This window comes from Octodon degus, unplaced genomic scaffold (assembly GCF_000260255.1).
Source record: "Octodon degus isolate 3935 unplaced genomic scaffold, OctDeg1.0 scaffold00301, whole genome shotgun sequence".
NCBI lineage: Eukaryota > Metazoa > Chordata > Mammalia > Rodentia > Octodontidae > Octodon > Octodon degus.
In genome coordinates, this window is record NW_004524877.1 from 1,173,990 (window position 1) to 1,194,978 (window position 20,989).

The 20,989-nt window shown below is 37.1% G+C and overlaps 1 protein-coding gene and 1 pseudogene across 1 annotated transcript in view; one reads left to right on the forward strand and one right to left on the reverse strand.

The window, feature by feature from the left end:
- The first annotated feature begins 717 nt into the window (after positions 1 to 717).
- Uprt (uracil phosphoribosyltransferase homolog) overlaps positions 718 to 20,989 on the forward strand; it is a 21,655-nt gene continuing 1,383 nt past the window's right edge. Inside the window, exons 1-5 of the mRNA XM_023707587.1 lie at positions 718 to 747; positions 896 to 1,317; positions 13,350 to 13,392; positions 16,929 to 16,998; positions 18,181 to 18,243. Coding sequence (XP_023563355.1) covers positions 932 to 1,317; positions 13,350 to 13,392; positions 16,929 to 16,998; positions 18,181 to 18,243 — 562 coding nt within the window. The 5' untranslated portion in view covers positions 718 to 747; positions 896 to 931. The remainder of the gene's footprint in view (positions 748 to 895; positions 1,318 to 13,349; positions 13,393 to 16,928; positions 16,999 to 18,180; positions 18,244 to 20,989) is intronic.
- LOC101568151 lies at positions 8,728 to 8,989 on the reverse strand (annotated as a pseudogene).

Sequence of the window (20,989 nt, forward strand, 5' to 3'; positions counted from 1 at the left end):
GTTTGGTAAGTCTCTTATTATTCAAGATACTATTTTAAAAAATAGAATTGCTGTTATCTGAGTCTCATTTCAGATTTGCCAAATCAGATTGTCAAAAGTGGGCCATGAAAATCTGCATTTTAACAAGCACTACAGTTCTAACACACATGGAGTTTTAAAAAGTACTGCCTGAGACACTCTTTACCTTAGATTTTTATTTCCAAGTATTCATTTAAAAGAAACAAAATAATAGTGGATCTGAAATGCTCTCACAATTCCTATGGTAATGTGCACACTGTAGGACCCAACCAATAACCATAAGAAGCTTTACTGGTGAAGTACACTTGTGAAGCTGTTGGTTGTGGGTGGACCGCTTCTTCAGCAGCCTGCTAGGCATTTTTACTTCCTCCTTCGGTAAAGCAATCTATCTTGAAGATGCACTGAGTGAAGTGTAATTGCTCTGCCAACTCACAAAATCTCTAAAGATGGGCTTTAGGTATGTAATGTACTTTCAGCTTCTCATGTCTCTACCAATCACGCAAAGAGCCCAAGGCAGAAGCTCCCCTTTTCCCCCACCTCCTCCCCGCAACTAGGTCTGCCAGGCTACGTGAAGGAAATCATGCAATAGGGGTGGACTCAAAGAGTTAACGAGCAGCGTGCTAAAGAGTGGCAGGGAGAGTGTCCAATAGGGTGTTTACGCAAGCGGTACGTCTGGTGGGGGTGGGAGTGGGACAAAGCTTGAGAAAGGGAACCAGCAGCGGCCTAAGGGTGAGAGGGCAGTCAGGGTTACAGATTTGGAAGAAGAGGAGGAAGACAACGGGAAGAAGGAGGGAGGAGCAGGGGAATGGGAGTGGACGCGGCGGCTGAGAAAGCGCACAAGCATCAGTCCTTAATCCTGGTTCTCCCTTATTCTTAGGGTGCGGTAGTACAGGGACAGCCTGGAACCTGGTGTATGGCCACGGAGGTACAGCATCCAGACTCCATGCCCTGTCACAACCAGCAAGTAAACTCTGCCTCAACCCCAAGTCCCGAGCTGCTGCGACCTGGAGACCCGATCCCGGATTGTACCGGGGAAAATAGCGCTGCCGCGGCTAAACTGACTCTCCTCACTGGGCACGCCCATTGTAGCGTGCCTGCTGAGTGTGATTCTCAGGCCTGTGGCACCACGAACCTTAACTCTGAGAGCACCAGCGACATTTGTAACAGTAGCAACTATGACGCACCTGCTGGCGACACCCTTCTAGGGGACTGCGAACTCTCCCGACAGATAGGGTCGCAGCTGAAACTTCTGCCTATGAATGATCAGATCCGAGAGTTGCAGACCATCATCCGGGACAAGTAAGTCAAGAATGGAAGGGGAAAGGCAGACTGGACAGAGAAGGGTCTGCAAGGAGTGGGCGGGGATTGGAAATTTAAAAAAAAACAAACCAAACAAACAAACCCTTAGGAGTAGTGTTCTTGCCCTTGAGGAAATGGTCTTTGGAGAGATTAGGGCAGAGCCTTTTCTTTGAGGAATATGTTCCAGAGCAGTCCTTTGACACACACTTTCAACCTTTTCCTAGTTTGTAATTCACTTTGAGTAAAGATTAGACCTGACTCTCCAGATCTCTTTGTCTCTTTGAGCAATGACGAATCCTCAGCAGGTAAACGCCCAGTGTTTGTCTACGTGCTAAATTTACACACTAAAATGGTTACTACCTATGGCTGTGCATTACTGCAGGTTCACAGATAAACATAATGCAGTTCCAAGGAAATGCTGTTGTGCTACACTGTCCCTCTGATTCCTCAGTGTTTGCTACAGAAAAAATGTCATTTAATTCTACATTCAATATGTAGAATTTCAGGTTTACCTGGCCACGTGAAAGTATATCATGTAATTGTTATTGACTGTTTCACTGCAAATTTACAGAACATAGATAACAGAGCTAAAGGAGCCTTTCACTCCAGCTGCCTTATAAACCCTTGTAGCCTAAACTTCATGTCAAAATGCTGTTTTCAAATTGCTTTTTGAAAACCCATGGAAAACATGGAAAGTATGTACCATAATGAACTGCAGGTGGTTTCTTTATTTGGTTGCGCTTTTTTTCCTTTTTTTGAGAAGAGGTCCTGCTGTGTTGTCTGTGCTGACCTGGAACTCCTGGGCTCAAGTGACATTCCTGTCAGCTTCCCAAGGAACTGGGACTACAGGTGTGCACTATTACACTTCAGTCCTCCTCACTGTATGCTGAATGAGTAGCTGCATGTCAGAATACCACCTATTTTCAGTGGCGAGGCATACCTTGATAAAAATGGGCACTATGCTCCCTGTTATAATAGTCTCCTAATTTGTTTCCTTGCCTGTAGTTTTTCTTTATTTCAGCAGCCTTCTGAGGTCTCAGAGGCTACCAAATAAAGTCTTGAACCTTTAGCCTGATCCTTAAGCCCTTCCTCATAATTTCTAGGAATTATTCTGAAACATCCTTGGTCCAGCTGTTATCTGGAAAGTATGTACCATATGTGCTAAATTTACACTCTGAAATGGTTACTACCTATGGCTGTGCATTACCATGAAACACCACAGGTTAAAGATAAACATAATGCAGTTCCAAGGAAATGTTGTTGTGCTGCACTGTCCCTCTGATTGTGTGAACAGCGGAAATCAAACACGTACCTATATCCTTCTCCCTATTCATGTTAAGATACTACCTTTTTTTCTGGTCTTTTTGAGACAAGATTTAGCTGTCCATGGATTTCACATTGGCCTGGAACTCACTGTGTAGCCCAGGCTGGCCTCGAAACTCATAAGGATCCTCCTGCATCAGCCTCCAGAGTGATGGGATTACAGGCTGTTACCACCGTGCCTGGCCCTATCTATTTTTCAAGGTTAAAAAGTTTTAAATATGCACCTTTGCGAAGAACCCTTCTTTTAATCATTTTGGCTGATTTTTAGTGACATTTTAAATAGATAAATGAGCCTTCTATTTTGTATATTGTTACTTGTGTGTTGATCTTATCTTGCCTATTAGGTTTTAGGCTCTTTGAAGGCAGAATCTACTACATCTTTGAATTTCAACCATGCCTTGCAGGTAATAGATGCTCAATTATTAAAGATTTTTTTCTAGCCATTAAAATGACACTTTAAGTATGAATCATTTAACTGTTTACAATGAATCAGTTTGGAAAACTTCTGTGATCATAGGATGTAATAAATAGACGAAGCAGTGATTTTTAGAAGTATGAAGCTTAGGCTTGTTTGGTAGTGGTTGTGTGAACAGCTGAAATCAAGTATTTGTGAAACAAAATAGGATGGTGATTCTTGTTTCTGTAGAACAAGAATTAACTAAAGTTGAGTATTGGACGTCACTGTACCTGTAGAAGAGATTTAGGGCTTTATAGAGCCCCCGTAGTTACTTGGAAAATTTTACCTGTCTACTTTCAGTGGTTTAATATTTTAAACCAAGCACGGTGATGCATGACTGTAATCCTGGCAGTGAAGGAGGTTAAGACAGGAGGTCTATGAATTCTAGCCCAACATGCACAACTTAGAAACTTGGGAGACCTTGTCTCAAAAAAATTTAAAAGGTGGGGGGTATAATACAGCTCAGTGAAAAGACCCTAGGTTCAATTCCTAGTACCACAAAACAAAATTCCTCAATGAGATACAATTCACATACCAGACAATTTAGGTATTAGTGCACACTGGCTGTATACCACTATATATAATGGTCAGTTTCAGAACATTTTCATCAGCCAAATAAGCCACATTTGACTCTGACCTCCCTCAAACCTTAAACAATAGCCAGTCTACTTTTTGTCTCAATTGACTTGCCTATTTGTATGTTTCACTTTTAAAAGTTATTTTTGACTTAAACATGGAAATATTAATTTTCCATTTGCAGTTTTTTTAATAGTTCATGTTTGCATTACATAATGGTTCCATTCCTTGTGGGGAGTTGGTGCATGCACATAACACATCTGAGTTCTTTATTCATCCCCTTTCTTTCTTTTATCTTCCCCCTTGTTTTCTTGATCCCCTTCCCAATTAAACAAGCTCTAGCTCCCTACCTCTTATTATCTATCAGGTATTTTGATCTTTATTTTTATCATTATTTCTTATGTAAAAGAAATTATGTGATATTTAAGCTTGTGTGTCTGACTTATTTTACTTAACATGTTCTCAAAATGCATCAATTTTCCTATAAATGATTCAAGTTTATTCTTTATTGAGAGTAGTACTCAATGATTTTAAATACCACATTTTCTTTCTCCATCTGTCTGTTGACATAGAGGCTGCTTTCAATTTATTTTTAGCAGGTACGTAAAACATAAAATTGGAGATTAATGGGTGCCATGAAATATTCAATACACATATTGCATAAAGTTTTGATATGGAGAGTGGAACTCAGGATCTTGTGCTTGCCAGGCAGGCTCTGTGCTCTTGAGCTATATCCCTGGCCCTATTGCATAATGTTTAAGTCAGGTTAATCATATTTATCTCTTCAGTCATTGATTATTTCTTCATGATGAAAGCTTTCAAAATTGTTTCCTCTTTTGGAAACATATAGTACATTGTAATGATTTATAATGTCCCTCCAGTGTAATGACATATTCAGAACTTCTCACTCCAATTGAACTATAGCTTAGTAACCATCTTTCAACTCTAATTCTTCCCTCCCTGCTACTCTTTCCACCCTCTACTAACCACTGTTTTACACTGACATTCTACCATTTATTTATTTATTTATTGATCTTTTTGAGATAAGGTCTCACTATACAGTTCAGGCTACCTTGAGCTCACTTTGCAGCCCAAGCTAGTCTTGAACTCACAAAGATACTCTTGTTTCAGCCTCCCACATGCTGGAATTGTAGGCATGAGCCATCATGCCTGGTTTACACTCAATTTCTATAAGAACAACTCTTGTGATATTTGTTATTAAGAATGTTTCAAATAAAAGGAATCATATGATATGTGATCCTTTTGTTACATTTTTAATGGAATGTTTTCAGGGTTCACCCATGTTTTATGAATATAACATTCTTTTTTATGGCTGAATAGTACTGTATGGAAATACTGCAATTTTTTTTTATTCATTCAGCAGAATATGTTTAGGTGGCTTCCACTCTTTGGATACTATGAAGAATACTCATGGATATTTACTTATGTTCTGTTTTGATGGGATAAAGATCCTGTTATTAGATTTCACAAAGGGTTATAGTGATGTGTATGTTAAGAACTATTACTCTAGAACTTGGAGAGAGTATGTCTCTCTCTCTCTCTCTCTCTCTCTCTATATATATATATATATATATATATATATATATGTTTCTCATTATTCTTCATTGCACAGAAAACCTGGATTATATAATAAAAGTGTATATAAGTGGAGTCTTGGTTTATTGTACATTTGGTAAGATGTGGAGGAGTGATCTTAGGCCAGATGTTTATAGTATCTGTGCTTTAGCTTTATTATTTTAAAATGACGATGTTGGTACTGCCTCATTGTGCTCCTGGGAGGCTAAACCAAGCACTGTCTGTGAACATTTGTTAGAAACTGTGAAGAGTTTTGCATATTTAAGGCATTTCAAATCTTTGGTTTGGATCTGTGCAGACTTCATAGCAAAGTAAATGGAATTTAACTAAAAATGAAACTCACATCCTTATTTTGAAAACCAATACTAACATCCTGTATACTTCTGTTGTGCTTTGATATAGTATAGAAAGACCCCCCATTATTTATTTTTGGTGGTACTGGAGATGGAAACTAGGCTTAGCACATGTAAAACAAGCACTGTACCACTGAGCCATATCATCAGCCATGAACACTAAAATTTTTGATAACTAGTTGATGCTTACTTAAACTGGGAACAGTGTTTTTTTTCCCCAAATTCATTAACAGAGACTGTTTCTTCTGTTTTTCATCAGCAAAAGATTGTCATCTCCCTACAAACAAGTTCTTTTTCAGCCTGTGTAGGGAGTTCCTATGTTAAGATGAAATATATTTACATAATCTAGTCCTGGAAAATATCATTAATTATCATGTGTTCTTTCTGGCATATGTAGTTGTTTGCTAATACAAGTAGCTGTAGCATATATTGTTTCTTTTATTGTTCCTGATCTTTAGCATCTATCTAGTTAGGTAGTGAAAGACTTATGAATTGACTTTGACATAGAGAAAGTGGGATTCATCCAGCTGGACAGTAGGAAAGATTGAGAATGTGTACTACAGATTTAAAAGGACTTTTTTGAGGAGTACAGTATTTGAAATACAGACTGTATTACTAAATTCTGAGGAAATTATTTCTCTATGACAGTTCAGTAATCTGAACACTGAGCAGGTAATTTACTGAGCTGTGCATACATGGGTCACTAGTGAATTAGCAAAATGAAATGACACCTTAATTTCCTTGTGTTCTTTTGTTTTAAGGAATTTTTTTTCCTTTTTCCTTGTGGTTGAAATTCATTAAACTCTGCATCCTTTCCCTCCTACGTCCTTTATATACTGAATCCAGCAAAATATAAGTATAAAGAATGCATTTTTCCTTTGAACATTGTTCATGAAAATGACCTATTTAAGGCAAGGTAATATATTTAACAGGTTATCTTCCTTGTTCAGTCTTTTGTTTCTTAAAATAGAGTAAAATCGTTCTGTGAGCTGTCGAATATATTCTGCCTGTATATGTATTTGTCTTAGGAGGGGTTTTGGCATGGACTTTGCAAGCTACTTGGATGATAATTGAGCCACTTTAAATGTATTTTAGATTATTAAGTAGCACTAAAGAAGGAAGTCATTCAACCTTGTAACTGTTTTAGTCATCTTGAGAAGAGACAGTTAACCTTAGGATGTGAAAGCATCCTATCCAACCCTGATGTGAGTAGCAGCTTAATATGATTTGAATGATCTAAGCCATTGAACCTTTTAGAGCTTCTAATGAAACAGACAGCCCACTTTGGCATGCATGCTATAGGTTCACCACCACTGATCTGAATAATGTAATGTTCTTTTATTTTCTCCTTAATATAAATATTTTTGGGGCCATGGATGTATGGCACAGCACCTGCCTGGCAGGGGTGAAGTCTTGAGTTCGATTCTTTTTGATATATATATATTTGTTTTGTTTGTCAAATATATCTCAATAGACTGATAACATATTGTAAAAGTGTGAGGATTATTTATTCAAGTATATCAAGGGAGCATATAGGCTAATCAACCAAAAACTGTATCATTTAGTATAAAAATCTTGCAAAAATCATTTTAATGACTTCAGCAATGGTAATTTTGCACAGGTGTCCAGAAAAAACTCTCAAATACTTTAGAAATCATATAATTTATTTAATATGAATTTTCTTAATGTAATCTCCTTTAACATTTACATTTTATATTTTAAACATTGACTTTAACACAAATCATGTAGTTTTTTAATACTATTATGCTGATTTATATACTGGTAATAACTAACAAAATATGAAAAGTATAAAGGAACAGTTATAGACCCTAAAACATTAGAAATCTCTGTATTTTTAGATTTATCACTAAATTCTTTAAAATAGGCAAATACCATTTTTAAGCTTTCTAAATCATAGTTAATATTTTAAATATGTACATTTTGAAAATGTATAACATATAATAACAAAATTGTCTGATAGTGACCTTCCAATTATGCCACTTCCATATGCATGCACTTGATAATAACACTATTAATGTACTGGAGCTTGGGAGAACAAAGAGGTCTCTCTGAAACAGTTAAATTTACTGAGGAGAGGCCATATTTTAATGTGAGTTCAGTTATAATTAAAAATCACAGAAACATATGTTGACCACAGAAACCTGTCTTCACATTTACATTATCTCATTTCTTCCTTATCTCTAGTTCTTAGAACTTTATCCTCCAGAACCATTTATTTTGACTTCCTTTTCTCCCATTTGACCCACTGGTAAAACCTAAGAGAATGTGCTTCACTAAACTGTCTTCTGTTGAAGAAAAACCAAAAGATGATCAATAATGAAAATTTACCAAATCTAAGATTTAATGCTGTTTCTCATTTTTGTTTTTCTTTCTTCTTAATTTCTTAAAACTTTTTCCCTTTTTCCAATTCTGCATGCATATATTTGGAGTCTGAACAACTAATTTGAGGCAACACTGAAGTACAACAAATAATGTGGGATTCATATTATTTTGTTTAATGAAATGCTATGTCATTTCTATTTTTTTATTACTACTTTTATTCTCTTTAAAAAATAAAAAATGAAAGAAAGATTTAATAGTCTAAAAAATATGCCTGATCACTAGTTGCCCCAAAACATTGTTCGTTTATTTGTTTTCCATGACAGTAAAGATTGTTGATATATTTCCTTTCTTCTGTTTGTGCACCTTGACTTTTAAAGTGTCAGTGGCATAGCTCACGCTACTGGAAATGCAGCCCTGTGGAATGAGGGCACAGCTATAACTATACTTGCCCTGACACTGCAGCCAAGCCGCCTATGGACCATTGCTATGTGTTTTACTAGCTTTTTCTCCCTAATGTCACTACAAATGTTTCTGATTTCGTTTTTTGCCACTAGTACGTATGCTTCGTATGCTAAACTAATGACTTCTTTTCCCTTTAAATTTATTTCTTACAGTCCCTACAAATAAGGACACTGCACCACATATTGGAGAATCACCAACTGTGAGACTTTATCTACTGAAAGTTTCTCAGCATTACATTTTATTATGTCTTTAGATTTCTCTTCAACTTCATTAGTATTTTTCCTACATGGCTGAAAAGCATTATCCTCCATTAATGGGGGTAATAATGGCAATTTCATCTCCTGGCTGAAGTGGAGGAGCTGATCTCCCAGCTTGACATACTCTTACTAGAGAGAAAATGTCACCTGAATTTTAATATCAACCAATCAAAGTTGAGATTCTTTCTCTTTCTACAGCTGCAACACTTTTGTTTCTTGTGGTACACAAATGGTCTCTGAATGAACTCCTGCTATTTCAGCACTTTTTCAAAAAATAGTACTTAAAGCTGGCAGCTGACTACCATTCTGCCTGCAACCCCAGGGCCAAACTACAGCAGTGTAATGCTTTTAACCAAAGCTTTGCATCAGAATTGCTAGTGGAGTTTTTTTTTTTTTTCTTAAAAGCATATTCTTGGCCCTCATCCTTGGAGGTTGTTTGTACTGTCTTGAGTGTAACCAATTTGTAGTTTTACAGATGCTTATGCTGTGCTGAGGCTGGGCCACTTATTCTGTACTGTGTGATGATTCCCTGGCTTCTGTTTGGATTATAGGTAGAGCCAGGGATTCCACACACAACGAAGCCAATCTATGGAACCCGTCTGTTATCACCCTGAGATAAGAGAAACCTCAGAACCCTTCCCTTGAGCTGTACAAAACCAAAATGCTCATCACAGAAAAGCCTGTGAACTGCTTCAATATCATGGGATATTTCTTTAATATAAATCTTGACTTTTCTTTCCCATTGATAAAACCATGTGATGCCTAGACAGATTTGTGTAGGTTTAGCACAGAGGACAATAGACTTCAGTATTTTTTAATATGTGTTTGCAGTACATAATAATGACATTTATCTTGGGGAATTGTTAGTGTACAAATTACATATTAATCATTTTACTCTCGTTTTATCTCCTTTTCTCACTTTGCAGATTGCTTTTCATCTGCATAGTCCTTTCTGTTTCCTACCATATCTCTTTTATTTTGCCCTTTGTATCATTTATACTTGAGGTTCCTTGTATTAGACAAACCACACCTTAAATATTCACAACTGGAATATTGAAGCTTCTATGTCTGATTTATTTCATGTACCATTGTAGTCTTAAGTTTCATCCATTCACCTACAAGTGACTCAAATTTATCATTCTTTATAATTCAGTAGTAAGCCATTGTGTATCTATTATAAGCTACTTCTATAATATAGCTATTGTGAATCGCAGTGCCATGAACATGGGTGTAATGTGACTGTAGTATGATGGTTTTACTATTTAAGGAAAATAGATAGAATAGATAGCTGAGTCAAAGAAAATTTCTTTTTTATTTTTATTATTATTGTTTTGAGGAATCTACATGTTGATCTCCATAGTACTTATACTAGTTTATATTCCTATCAACAATGTAAAAGGGTTCTTTTTGTCCCCATAACCTTGCCAACATTTGATACTCTTTTATGTCCTTGATAATAGGCCTTGTTACTGGAGTAAGAGAGAATATCAGAGTTTTTTTTAATTTGATTTTTCTAATGCCCAATGCTGCTGAAATTTTTTTTTCATGTACTTGTTGGCTATTTGTGCTTCCTATGAGAAATGTCTATTCATTTCAGGTGCCCATTTTTTTAATTGGGTCTTTTACTGGGGGAGTTTAACTTTTTTGACATCTTTGTAGGTTCTATATCTGTGGTGGTGAGCCTATGGCATAAGTGGCACAGCTGACTAAAAGCTCTGAAAGTTTCATCATCGCTGTTCTAGATATTAGTTGTCTGTCTACAGAGTAACTGGTAAATATTTTCCCCACTTTATAGGTTGTTTCTTCACTCTACTATGTTTTTATTTTATAGTGCAGAAGCTTTATAATTTGATATAATCCAATGTTTTGATTCTTGGTATTTTATTTTATACAGGCAAGGGTTCTTTTCAGGAAGTCCTTGACTATGCCTATATTTCTAGGAGTGTTATCAATTTTTTCATCCAGCAGATTCAGTGTTTCTATTTTCCTATGTAAGTCTTTTGTCCATTTAGATTTGGTTTTCCTTCATGGTGAGAGATATGGATCTATTGCCATTCTGTACCTGGATAATCAGCTTTACAAGCAACATTTTCAGTGTGGTACTTGAAACTTCAGCCTAAGCAGTCAGGCAAATGGAAAAAAATAAAGAGGTTAAGAGGCAAGGAAAAAAATATCTGACTATCCTTATTTGCAGATGGCATGATCTTTTATAAAGATCCAAAAACTCAGTAAGATTTTTAGTACTATTAAATGCAACAAAATGACAGTATATGCAATCAACACATGAAAATCAATAGCATTACCATACACCAAGAGTGAATTCACTAACAAGGAAATCAGGAAAATGATGACATTCACAAAGGCTTCGAAAATATTAAGTACTGGCTAGCCAGATAGCTCCAAAGGTTAAAGCGCCTGCTTAGGCAGACACAGGGGCCAGGGGTTCGATACCCCAGCGTGCTGTGCCAGCCCCACACCCGGGGTGGGCTGAGACAGTAAATGAGACTGGGCGTGGTGGTGCATGCCTGTAATCCCAGGACTTGGGAGGCTGAAAACAGGAGGATCACTACGAGTCCAGTCTGTTTAGTGAGACCCTGTAGACCCTGTACTAAATCCATAAAATAAATACCTAGGAAATAATCTAATCAAGAAAGTGAAAGATGGTGCGGTGAGATAGCTCAGTGGACTAAGTGCCTACTTAGGCCAGGGCGCAGGGACCCAGGTTCAACCCTGCGCACCCCATGCCCCTGCAGCCCCGCTCTCGGGTGTGCTGAGTTGGCCACAGAGACACAGCATGGTGGTGTGTGCCTGTAATCCCAGCGCTGGGGGAGGCTGAAAACAGGAGGATCACTGTGACTCCAAGATGCATAGTGAGACCCTGTACTAAATGCGTAAAGAAGAACAAACAAAAAAGAAAAAAATATCACCTCAGAAAGTGAAAGACCTTTATAATGAAAATTTTTGTGCTCTGAAAAATGAAATTGAAGAGAACATTAGAAGATGGAAAGACATTTTAAGCAGAACCAATATTCTCAAAGTGGCCATATTATAAAAACGATATATAGATTCAATTTTATTCCATCAAAATAACATCAACGCTATTTTTGCATAACTAGAAAAAAACAATTTACAAGTATATATGGAACTATAAGAGAGCCAGAATAGCAAAAGCAATCCTGAAAGAGCAAAGTAGGAAACATTATAATCCCAGACTTCAAACTACACCTGAAAACTACAATAAGTAAAGCAGCATGGTGCTTCCATAAGACATGTTGAATCACACAATAGAATAGAGAGGACGAGGAAACAACTCTAAGCACCTTTAGCTATGTCATTTTTGAAAGAGGGACCAATGATGTGCATTGGTTTCAGTGTTTTTGGTAGTTTCTTTTTACTTCCTTGCCGAGCATGTTACGAACATTGTAGAAATGAAAGAATTCTGGTAGAATACTCTCAGTTGAAAACCATACTACATGGAATATAACTTATTTTAAATATGTTCACTGTGTGTATATAACTGTGTGTAGTTATATATGGAATACTTAAAAATGAATAAATAAAAATACAGACCCATTTTCTTCCCTTTGTATTCCATATTTTAGAGTGAAATCTGTAATAAGCTAGACCTGTGGTTACTCTAAGAATCCTAATGACATTTGTATCAGAAATATTTCATTGCTTTCTTTTGTCAGAGAAGGTGAATGCAGCTTGGAAAACAAGAGACAATTAATGGTATACTGAGATAATACGTATTGGCATATGCCGTTTTGATGTTGCTTTCAGAAATACTTTAGGTACATATTGGATAGGCAGGTGGGGACTTTTAAGTACATAAGCACTAAATCAATTTTCTCAAACCATTTACCATGCATGGGAGAAGGGGTAGGAATGACAACTAGATTTTTACAAACAAAAAGAACATTAATCATTTAGCATTTCTTTTTTGGCTTGTTAACAGCTTGTGAGTAGATTGAACCTTGGAATATTATTTTGTATGCACTTCAGGATATGAAGGTGTTAAGCAAAAGGAAATGCATTCATGAAAATGGCAGAAAGATCTAGGAAATGAAGAAAAAGTTTGGAAAACAGGCAAAAGGGAGAAATGATAACTATTTTAAAAATAGATCTTAAAAATTAGGTTAAATTTGAGAGCAGTGGCAAAAGTACTTATATGCTTTTGCCATTGTAATTTTTAAAAGTTTTTTATTATATAGGATTAGACACAAAGAACTTGGGTTATTTATCTCTATAATATAGGGTTTAGATGAAAGCAGATTAAACAGCAGAGTGGGGAGAACCTGATTTTCTTGCCATAGAATTTCCTCTGAATTTGTACTGTGAGCATGCTCTGATGCTCTGTGAGAACCTTGTTCATCTCCTGATTAAATAACATGTACTCCAGCAGCTCAGTGGGGGATTATATGATCTTATCAATTCTAATCCTAATGCTGATATCAAGCAAAAACTTTCAATAATATTTATCAAGTCATCTCATTTTGGTACCTATATTCTAGTAAAAAAGTATTTTGGTCTTGTAATTGTCTGTATGCATAAATATTTAAGCTTTTAGTTTGTAAAGGTCTTAATATCGGTGTTACTACCTGTAATAAGGATTATTTTACCTTAAAGCTCAAATGTAGACTAAAACTTTTCTATTTTTTTTAGGACAGCCAGTAGAGGGGACTTCATGTTTTCTGCGGATCGCTTGGTAGGTAGAGACTTTTCATTTTCATTTCTTTTTTTTTTTTTTTTTCATTTTCATTGCATTGTTATACCTAATGATATAATCATGGTAGGCCAAGTTTTATTTTGTTGATTTTTTTAAGAGCATGGGGTTGGGAAAACATCATATTGCTAACCTTTGCTACTATTGCCTTAAATCTCTGCTTCATTTTCTTTCACCTCCAAGCACTGCCCATAAGCTCATTTTCTGTAGTTGTCAGGTACTACTCGTTCTCAGATGGATCTTGGTAATCTGGTTTTTCGACAAGTCTTTTATTGGGAGGGACGTGAGAAGAATCAAACCTAGGACCTCACACTTGCCATGCTGTGCCACTGAGCTTGATACCTGATTCTTTCAGCAGTTCTTACATTATTTCATTTTACTGCTCTTTTAGGGCACTAAAATGAAGTACATTAGAAGAAAACCAAAGATGTAAGGAATCAAGTAGTTTCCATTGTATCTAGCTAATTCACAAAAACTGGCATTTTGTAATTTATAAAGAAGTAGTATTTATTCTGTCTCTATTCTGTATTATACTCACACATGAAATGGTAAGTTGGACCATTTGGATTTTCTTCAGGAACTTCCTGTAAAGGATTGAGCACACCCTACTCTGTTTAGCTAATGTCATCTGAGATGTTCTTAGGCTAAATTAGCTTGTCTTTAGAGTAACCACTGTGTTACAGAAGTGTGCTTAGTGCCTTGAATTTTTCCTAGAGAGTTTTCCAAGAGTAGACAACTTCTGATCTGCTTTTAATTTTAACTACTCTTAGTCCAGAGATGAATTATATTTAAAATGAGTAGTAATGAGGTTGATAACACCAAGATAAATATGGTTGACATTCCTGGGACAATAGTAGGTCATTTTGTCCTTTGAACTTTCATCAAATCAAAAGGACAGATTTTAGGAGGAAGAAATTTTTGTCTTTTTTTTAAAAAGCATTTTTTTAAATCTTTTATTTATTATTTGGTACAGGGTCTCCCTACATAGGTTGGACTCATAGTGATCCTCCTATTTCAGCCACCCTAGGGCTAGGATTTCAGGTGTATGCCACAATGCCTAGTTTCAGTGGTTGGCACAGTGTGCCAGGGTTTCTGGGCCAGTGTGGCATGTGGTACCAGAGACTGAACCCAGGTCTTTGCACTTGCCAGGTGGGTACTTAGACTGCTGATCTATCTCCCCAGCCCAGAAATTTGTGTCTTAATAAGACTCTTTGTGTTCATTGCTAGAAAATGATTCCTCTTTCCTTTGCTTTCTTTGTATTCTCTTTTTCCTTTTCTATTTTTTTTGTTCTATTTTTAAATTTGAGACTGGGTCTTGATATGTTGCCTAGGCTGGTCTCAAACTTCTGGGCTAAGTATTCCTTCTGCCTTAGCCTCTAGAGTAGTTGGAACTACAGGTACGAACAACCGTGATGGGCACATGTGCTCATTTCTTTGGGAAGTAGTAGTTAAGTTCGTAGTTAATGTAAAATTCTTCCCTGAAGTGGCAGACATTATACCTAAGTTGAATGAGATAAGGATCTATTATGTAATTTATCTGAAGGGCCACTAATTTGGACTTCTCAGTTTTGTGCAGTTGGCTTTGAAGGACCTGATTTAAGGATGAAGAGTTAGCTGCGGTTTTCATAGGGGTTCTAACTGTTTATGCTTCTATTGTTAAGGACTTGTGCTATAGCATGAGGGTCCCATTATAATGGACATTAATTCTACCCTGAATTTGTCATGGTGCGCTTCCATTGGCTTCACATCCCTGAGTTTTAATTTATTTATGTTTATTTATAGATGCTGGGAATTGGACCCCAGACCTTGACCATTTTAAGCATGACTTTAGATATATTCCTTCATCCTCCTTATATTGTAGTTATTCTTCCTCTGGTTTTATGCTTTCTGGTAAGACTTGAACACCCTAATTTCTGTCCCAGGGATACAGGGGGTGGGGCAAGAGATAAGATTTTTTGGAAGAGTGTTATAAGGAGAAAGTGGTCATGCTGTTCATTTTCTTTTACCTTGTAATTTTGTCGTTAAAAATATAACAAAAGGTGGCAGCTACAGGTGAATGTGCATATGCATATAGTGTTCATGAGAGTTTTTCGTTTCTTTCTCTGATTCTGCAGGGTGGCAAAATACTGGCCTGTTTATAATTGATCATTTTAATGGCACTAGGGTGTTGTGTTGTGATCACAGAACATGGAACCTAGTACATCTCCCTGTTGTTCCTGATTCTCAATTAGTAATATAAGATTTATTGGAGAAAATGTGTATTATAGGCTCTACACTGCTTTTGTGGGAGTCAGCTTTTGATCACTCATAGGAATGGCATATCTAGTTTGAGGAGGTTATTGCCAGTAGTACCATGTGATTCTTTTCTTTGTATCATATATGGTTATTAAAAGCCTTTTCTTTAGCTGAGAGACCCCAGTACATCTTACAGGTTCTTCTTTCAGGCTTAGCAAATTCATTCAGCCTCACCGCTCATTTATTTTCTGACAAGAATTTTCAGGCTTCATTTGAATTTTGGTAGCCTTTTGTTAAAAGAATTCGCATTAATGATTCAAAAATTCTGAATGAGGCAGAGAAAGTCCCAGTGTGCACTATTTTCAGAGTGATCCGAAGTATATTACTGCCAAGGGTGCCTTCCGTGAGTCTTGACACTTGCTAAAGAATTTTTTTTTAATTTGACAATGGTTGTTGTATTGCATAATGTTATCCTCAAATTAGTGGTTTAGATTACCAGATATAAACATATAAAATTGGTTTAAAAAGTTACAACAAATTGAAAAGAAAAACAAAAATATTTTAAACATTAACTATTCCTTTCAATAGATCAGCAGAAATCCATTTGTTGGGCTTTTGAATCTCTCCTGGCTTGAATTAATTGAATGGCAATCAGAGGGCATCCTTGAGCCCTTTAGTGTCAATCACGTATTTAATGGAGATTGGATGCTGGTGTGGTTTGTGTCTAGTTGTTCTTCCAGAGCCTCATGCAGTCATAGGGCAGACTCCTAGAGTCTGTGATTCACTCATGATCTGGTGCTGGGATTATGAGTAAGTGCTGTTGGGATTATGAGTGTGAGTGTTACATATGCACAGTGCAGTATAAGGAAGGGAGGAAGACCCATTCTCTGCTGCTGCTACTGCTCCTCCCTTCTGCTCTTGCTGTTTTGCTATTTTCCACCACCATGGACTGCTGCCCTCTGCTATGTGCCACTTTGCCTTGGAGCCAGACAGAAACCTCCATAAACTGTGAGCTAAATAAACCTTTCCTTCCTTAAATTTGGATGTCAGGTATTTTGTGCCAGCAATGAGAGAAAAGTAACAGAGACAGATGCCTAGATGGAAGCAGCCTGGCATTTGATCTATTCGTGCATCTAATATACATAGGGGCCTCCTTCTTATCCCCATAAGCTAATGCTTGCTTAGGATGTGATTGACTTTGTCTACTGTTCGGCTCCCGAGGCTCAAAAGCTTGCAGAAGATTCTCAGCAGGTCCTCATTTTATTCTTCCTTTGACTCTTTAGATCAGACTTGTTGTAGAAGAGGGATTGAATCAGCTGCCATATAAAGAATGCATGGTGACAACTCCAACAGGTAACCAAGACTGTTGCTCTCAAACTTTCCTCATGAAAAAGTCTGAGTTGAATGGGGGAAAATGGAGAGAAATCAATCTGAGTATATCACTATACCAAATTAGGAGTCTATGTGGAGCTGTTCTTTTAAACATCTTTTAATAACTCTAGGAAATAGGGAGGTAGACTTGGTAGGAATGGAAAAAGGGCTTGAGAAAAGGGAAAACGAGGAGGATTGGAAGGATAAATGGAAAAGTGGCTAATATGTGATATGTACATGTTCTAATTCCTCAAGATGAATGTAATTATTATGTACAACAGATAAAAAGCAGTTTATAGTTCTTGAGACATTTAGGAAAGAAATCTGTGCCTATACTTGCTTGTCAACTCAAGTTAAAGATTAATGAATATTCTTTAGTGTGTCATTGTTGCCTTTGATGATAGCCTACAGGACCAGAGTTAAGAATTGGTGTCAGCTATCTTCACCTCTGTTGGGTAGTTGTTGGTGTTAACAAATGGGGGTGGCTGATTTGACATTGAAACTCCAGGTTATAAAAACAAAAGGATGAGAAGTAAAAAAGAAAAACAATGAAAATGTTGAGAAGAGAAGATGCTTTGTTCTAATAGAAAATAATCAAAGAACCCTTGTCTCAGGGATTTAAAATTCTGATTTGGTTCTTTAGTAAATAATGAAAGCTTAGGGGCCAGGCTTTTTACATCATAATTGACACCAGCTCAGGATTAAACCAAGGAGTTGACTAGCTTGATATTTATTTTGGCCTCTTCTACTTTTTTAAGGCAGAGGGAAAGCTCATAAAAAGGTATGGCTCAAGGAGGATTTCTACTTTGGCTTTCAGTGGTGTCCCAGTTTGAACTGATAAGGTATATAGTATTCTAAGAATGTGATGATTCTCCTTTGAATTTGAGGAATACATATATGAATATTATCATATAGTAAGTCTTACTCCAATTTGATGAAGCTGCTAATCCCAATTATCCCAAAAGCTTTCTTAGGAAAAATAAAGAAGTAACTGTGAGAAGTCATGACTCATCCCATTACTTTCACAGGCAATCTAAGGTGATATACAATGTCTCTGGACAAAGGTTGCTTTGTAGTCATCTGCTTTAAACTATAGGGACTTCACAGAATAACTGGGTTGTTCCAATAATGAAAAATAAATTCTTTGATTTTATTTCCTAACAGGGTACAAGTATGAAGGAGTAAAATTTGAGAAGGGAAATTGTGGAGTCAGCATAATGAGAAGCGGTAGGTTTGCATATATGTGATTTTTGTCTCTCTGAATACGTAGAAACAGTTGCTGCTTTCCAGAAGAGAGGTGGACTTGTCTGTCATAATTGCAGCCTACAAATCTCATTACCTGTGTTGTCTGTCTTCATAGTGACTTGGAGTCATGGCCTGTGTGCTGCTAAATTGGGCTAATTTTAACTGCAGAGCATGTTTCGCAGTGATGTTCCCATGAACATGCCAGTTTCAGGGAAAGGTGAGAGGATAGGAGGATGCCATGCTACAGTTGTGAAAAGAACAGGACAATTTGAAGCCTGAAACAATAAATCATGGATTCAAGACTGAAGAACTTTAGAATTTCTGGCTGGAGAAAATACTTGTTTTGTGATCATTTCTGTTACAGGAAATAGTGCTACTCTGCCAAGAGATGGAGTATTCAATGTGTTTTTTTTTCCCTCTAGCACTGGGGATTAAACAGTCTTCACACTAAGCTACATCCCTAACCCTTTTATTTTTAATTTGAGTCAGGGCCTAAGTTTCTAAGTTGTCCAAGTTGGACTTGACCTTACTATCATTCTGCCTCAGTCTCCAGAGTGCTAGGGTTATAAACATGCACCACCATGCTCAGCTTTGTTTAATATGTTTAATCTTATATTTAATAAGTGTGTAACCATGTAGGTAAAATAGCTAGCTTACATTATAGCTATAGGTATTTCCAATTGCTGGTCTTATGAATGTTGTATTTGTATTTGAGACAAGCCTTCTAAATAAACTTTGTGCAGCGAAATTGTATTCTTGTAATTAAAACATGTACATGGGAGTAATTTCTTCCAGTCAAGAAAATTGATTTTAGGTCCAGCAAGATAGCTCAGTGGACTAAGCACTTGCTTAGGTAAGCGCAGGGGCCAGGGTTTGATCACTGGCATTCTATGCCACACCAGCCTCGCCTCCAGGCACACTGAGCCTGTGATGGAGTCTGTGGTGCACACCTGTAAGCCAAGCACTAGGGAGGCTGGGAATGGGAGGAACACTATGAGTCTGAGCTGTGTAGTGACACTCTGCCCAAGAAAAAAAAGAAACTTGATTTAATTTTGTATGAGGTTTGCTTCTTTTCCTATAAGTGGTGGAAGTCTCTCAGTGGAAGCAGGTGGTTTTTTAAACATGTAAACATTCACTTTTCTCCTCTGGTTATGAAGTTCTGTTTCAGTAGTTGGCTACCTCAGGTAAAAGAGGAACTTTGCAGCTATTAAACAGTGATACCATTCTTTGGACAATGCTAATAAGTAATGGATATTGTCTTTTGTTTCAATCAATCTTTTTCTCTAAAGGTAACAGTGTGGTCTTTGAACCTCTAGTGTGTACCAAATGACTGGGCAATTCAGAGAATATTGGCATTTTTTTAGTTGTTGTTTTGTGTCTTGTGGGGGTTATTTTGTTTTGTTTTGGTGATATTTGAAGCCGGGACCTTGGCATGTACTATATACCACTGAGCTATACTCCCAGCCTCAACAGCATGGATTTCAAGCTTAATAACCAACCACCTGTTGATTTGCTTATATGCATTAGAAATAAAATTAATTTTATGTTTACACTAGTGCTGTAAAGTTTCCTCTAATGCTAGCTAGTTCAGGAGGCTGAGGCAAAAGGATCACAAGTTTGGTGTCAGTCTGAGAAACTTAGGATGTCTCAGAATTAAAACTAAAATAAAATATAAACGACAAGAGATGTAGCTCAGAGGTAAAGTACCCATGGCTTCAATTCCAGTTATTGCAAAAATTAATTATAACAAAAATGTTAATTTAAGAAGAATGATAAGTAAATACAATACCAGTACTGGTACAATTCAGATGGGGCCTAAAATCTTGAAGATAATGTAAGAATGACTGACTTTTAGCAAATACTTACTTATCAGAAGTCATACCCGAAAATAACTGTTTAGAAACCAGGGTGGCAAAGGAGGCTACTGTCTACTACAAAACCTCTGGCAGTGAAGTCAGTGATGAACTAAGTGATGTCTTCTAATACCACACTGAAGTAGAGGGAGATCCTCTGGTTGACAACTCCTATTCTACCATATAACTTTTATGATTTTTAGATGAAAGTGATAAATTAAGATGGTTTGAAGGCTTTTTATAAAATAATGGGAGTAAAAGTGTTCCTAATGTTGAAAAAGCTGAGGGTACAACTCAGCAAAAACACTTTATTTACTATAAGCATGGAAGTGTGACAGCTATAGTGCTAGTAAAACAGCAATAAAGGTAGCTTATTTTAGGATTATTGACTAGTCTTTAACCTGGTTTCATTGAGCTGAACTAAAAATAAAACATGAATATATGAGGAGGGCAAGTTGTTGAGATAGACCCAGAGCCCAGGCCCAGCGAGTGAGTGAGACAACCCCAGGCCCCCGGGATCCTGAATAGACCAGGAGTGCAGGCCCAGTGTGTGAGTGAGGCCGCTCGCTCGGGGCCCACGGATCCTCATTCGACCCAGAGTGCAGGCCCAGCATGGAACCCTTCAGCAAAACTCCCTGCAAAGAGGCTAGAGACAAGAACCACCCAGCTGATTCAGGAGCAGAACATCTTGCCAGAGAGACACAAAGGGCTCAACTCTAACAGCTGCAGCAGAAAGAAGTGGAGCACAGCAGCCAGATCCAAACAACACTCACCTGGAGGAATCTGAACTTTGTAGATCCGGACCTGGTGCTAAGGTAATAACTCTAAGCTCTACACCAAAGGTCAGAAGACAGTGGTATACAAAATGACAAAGA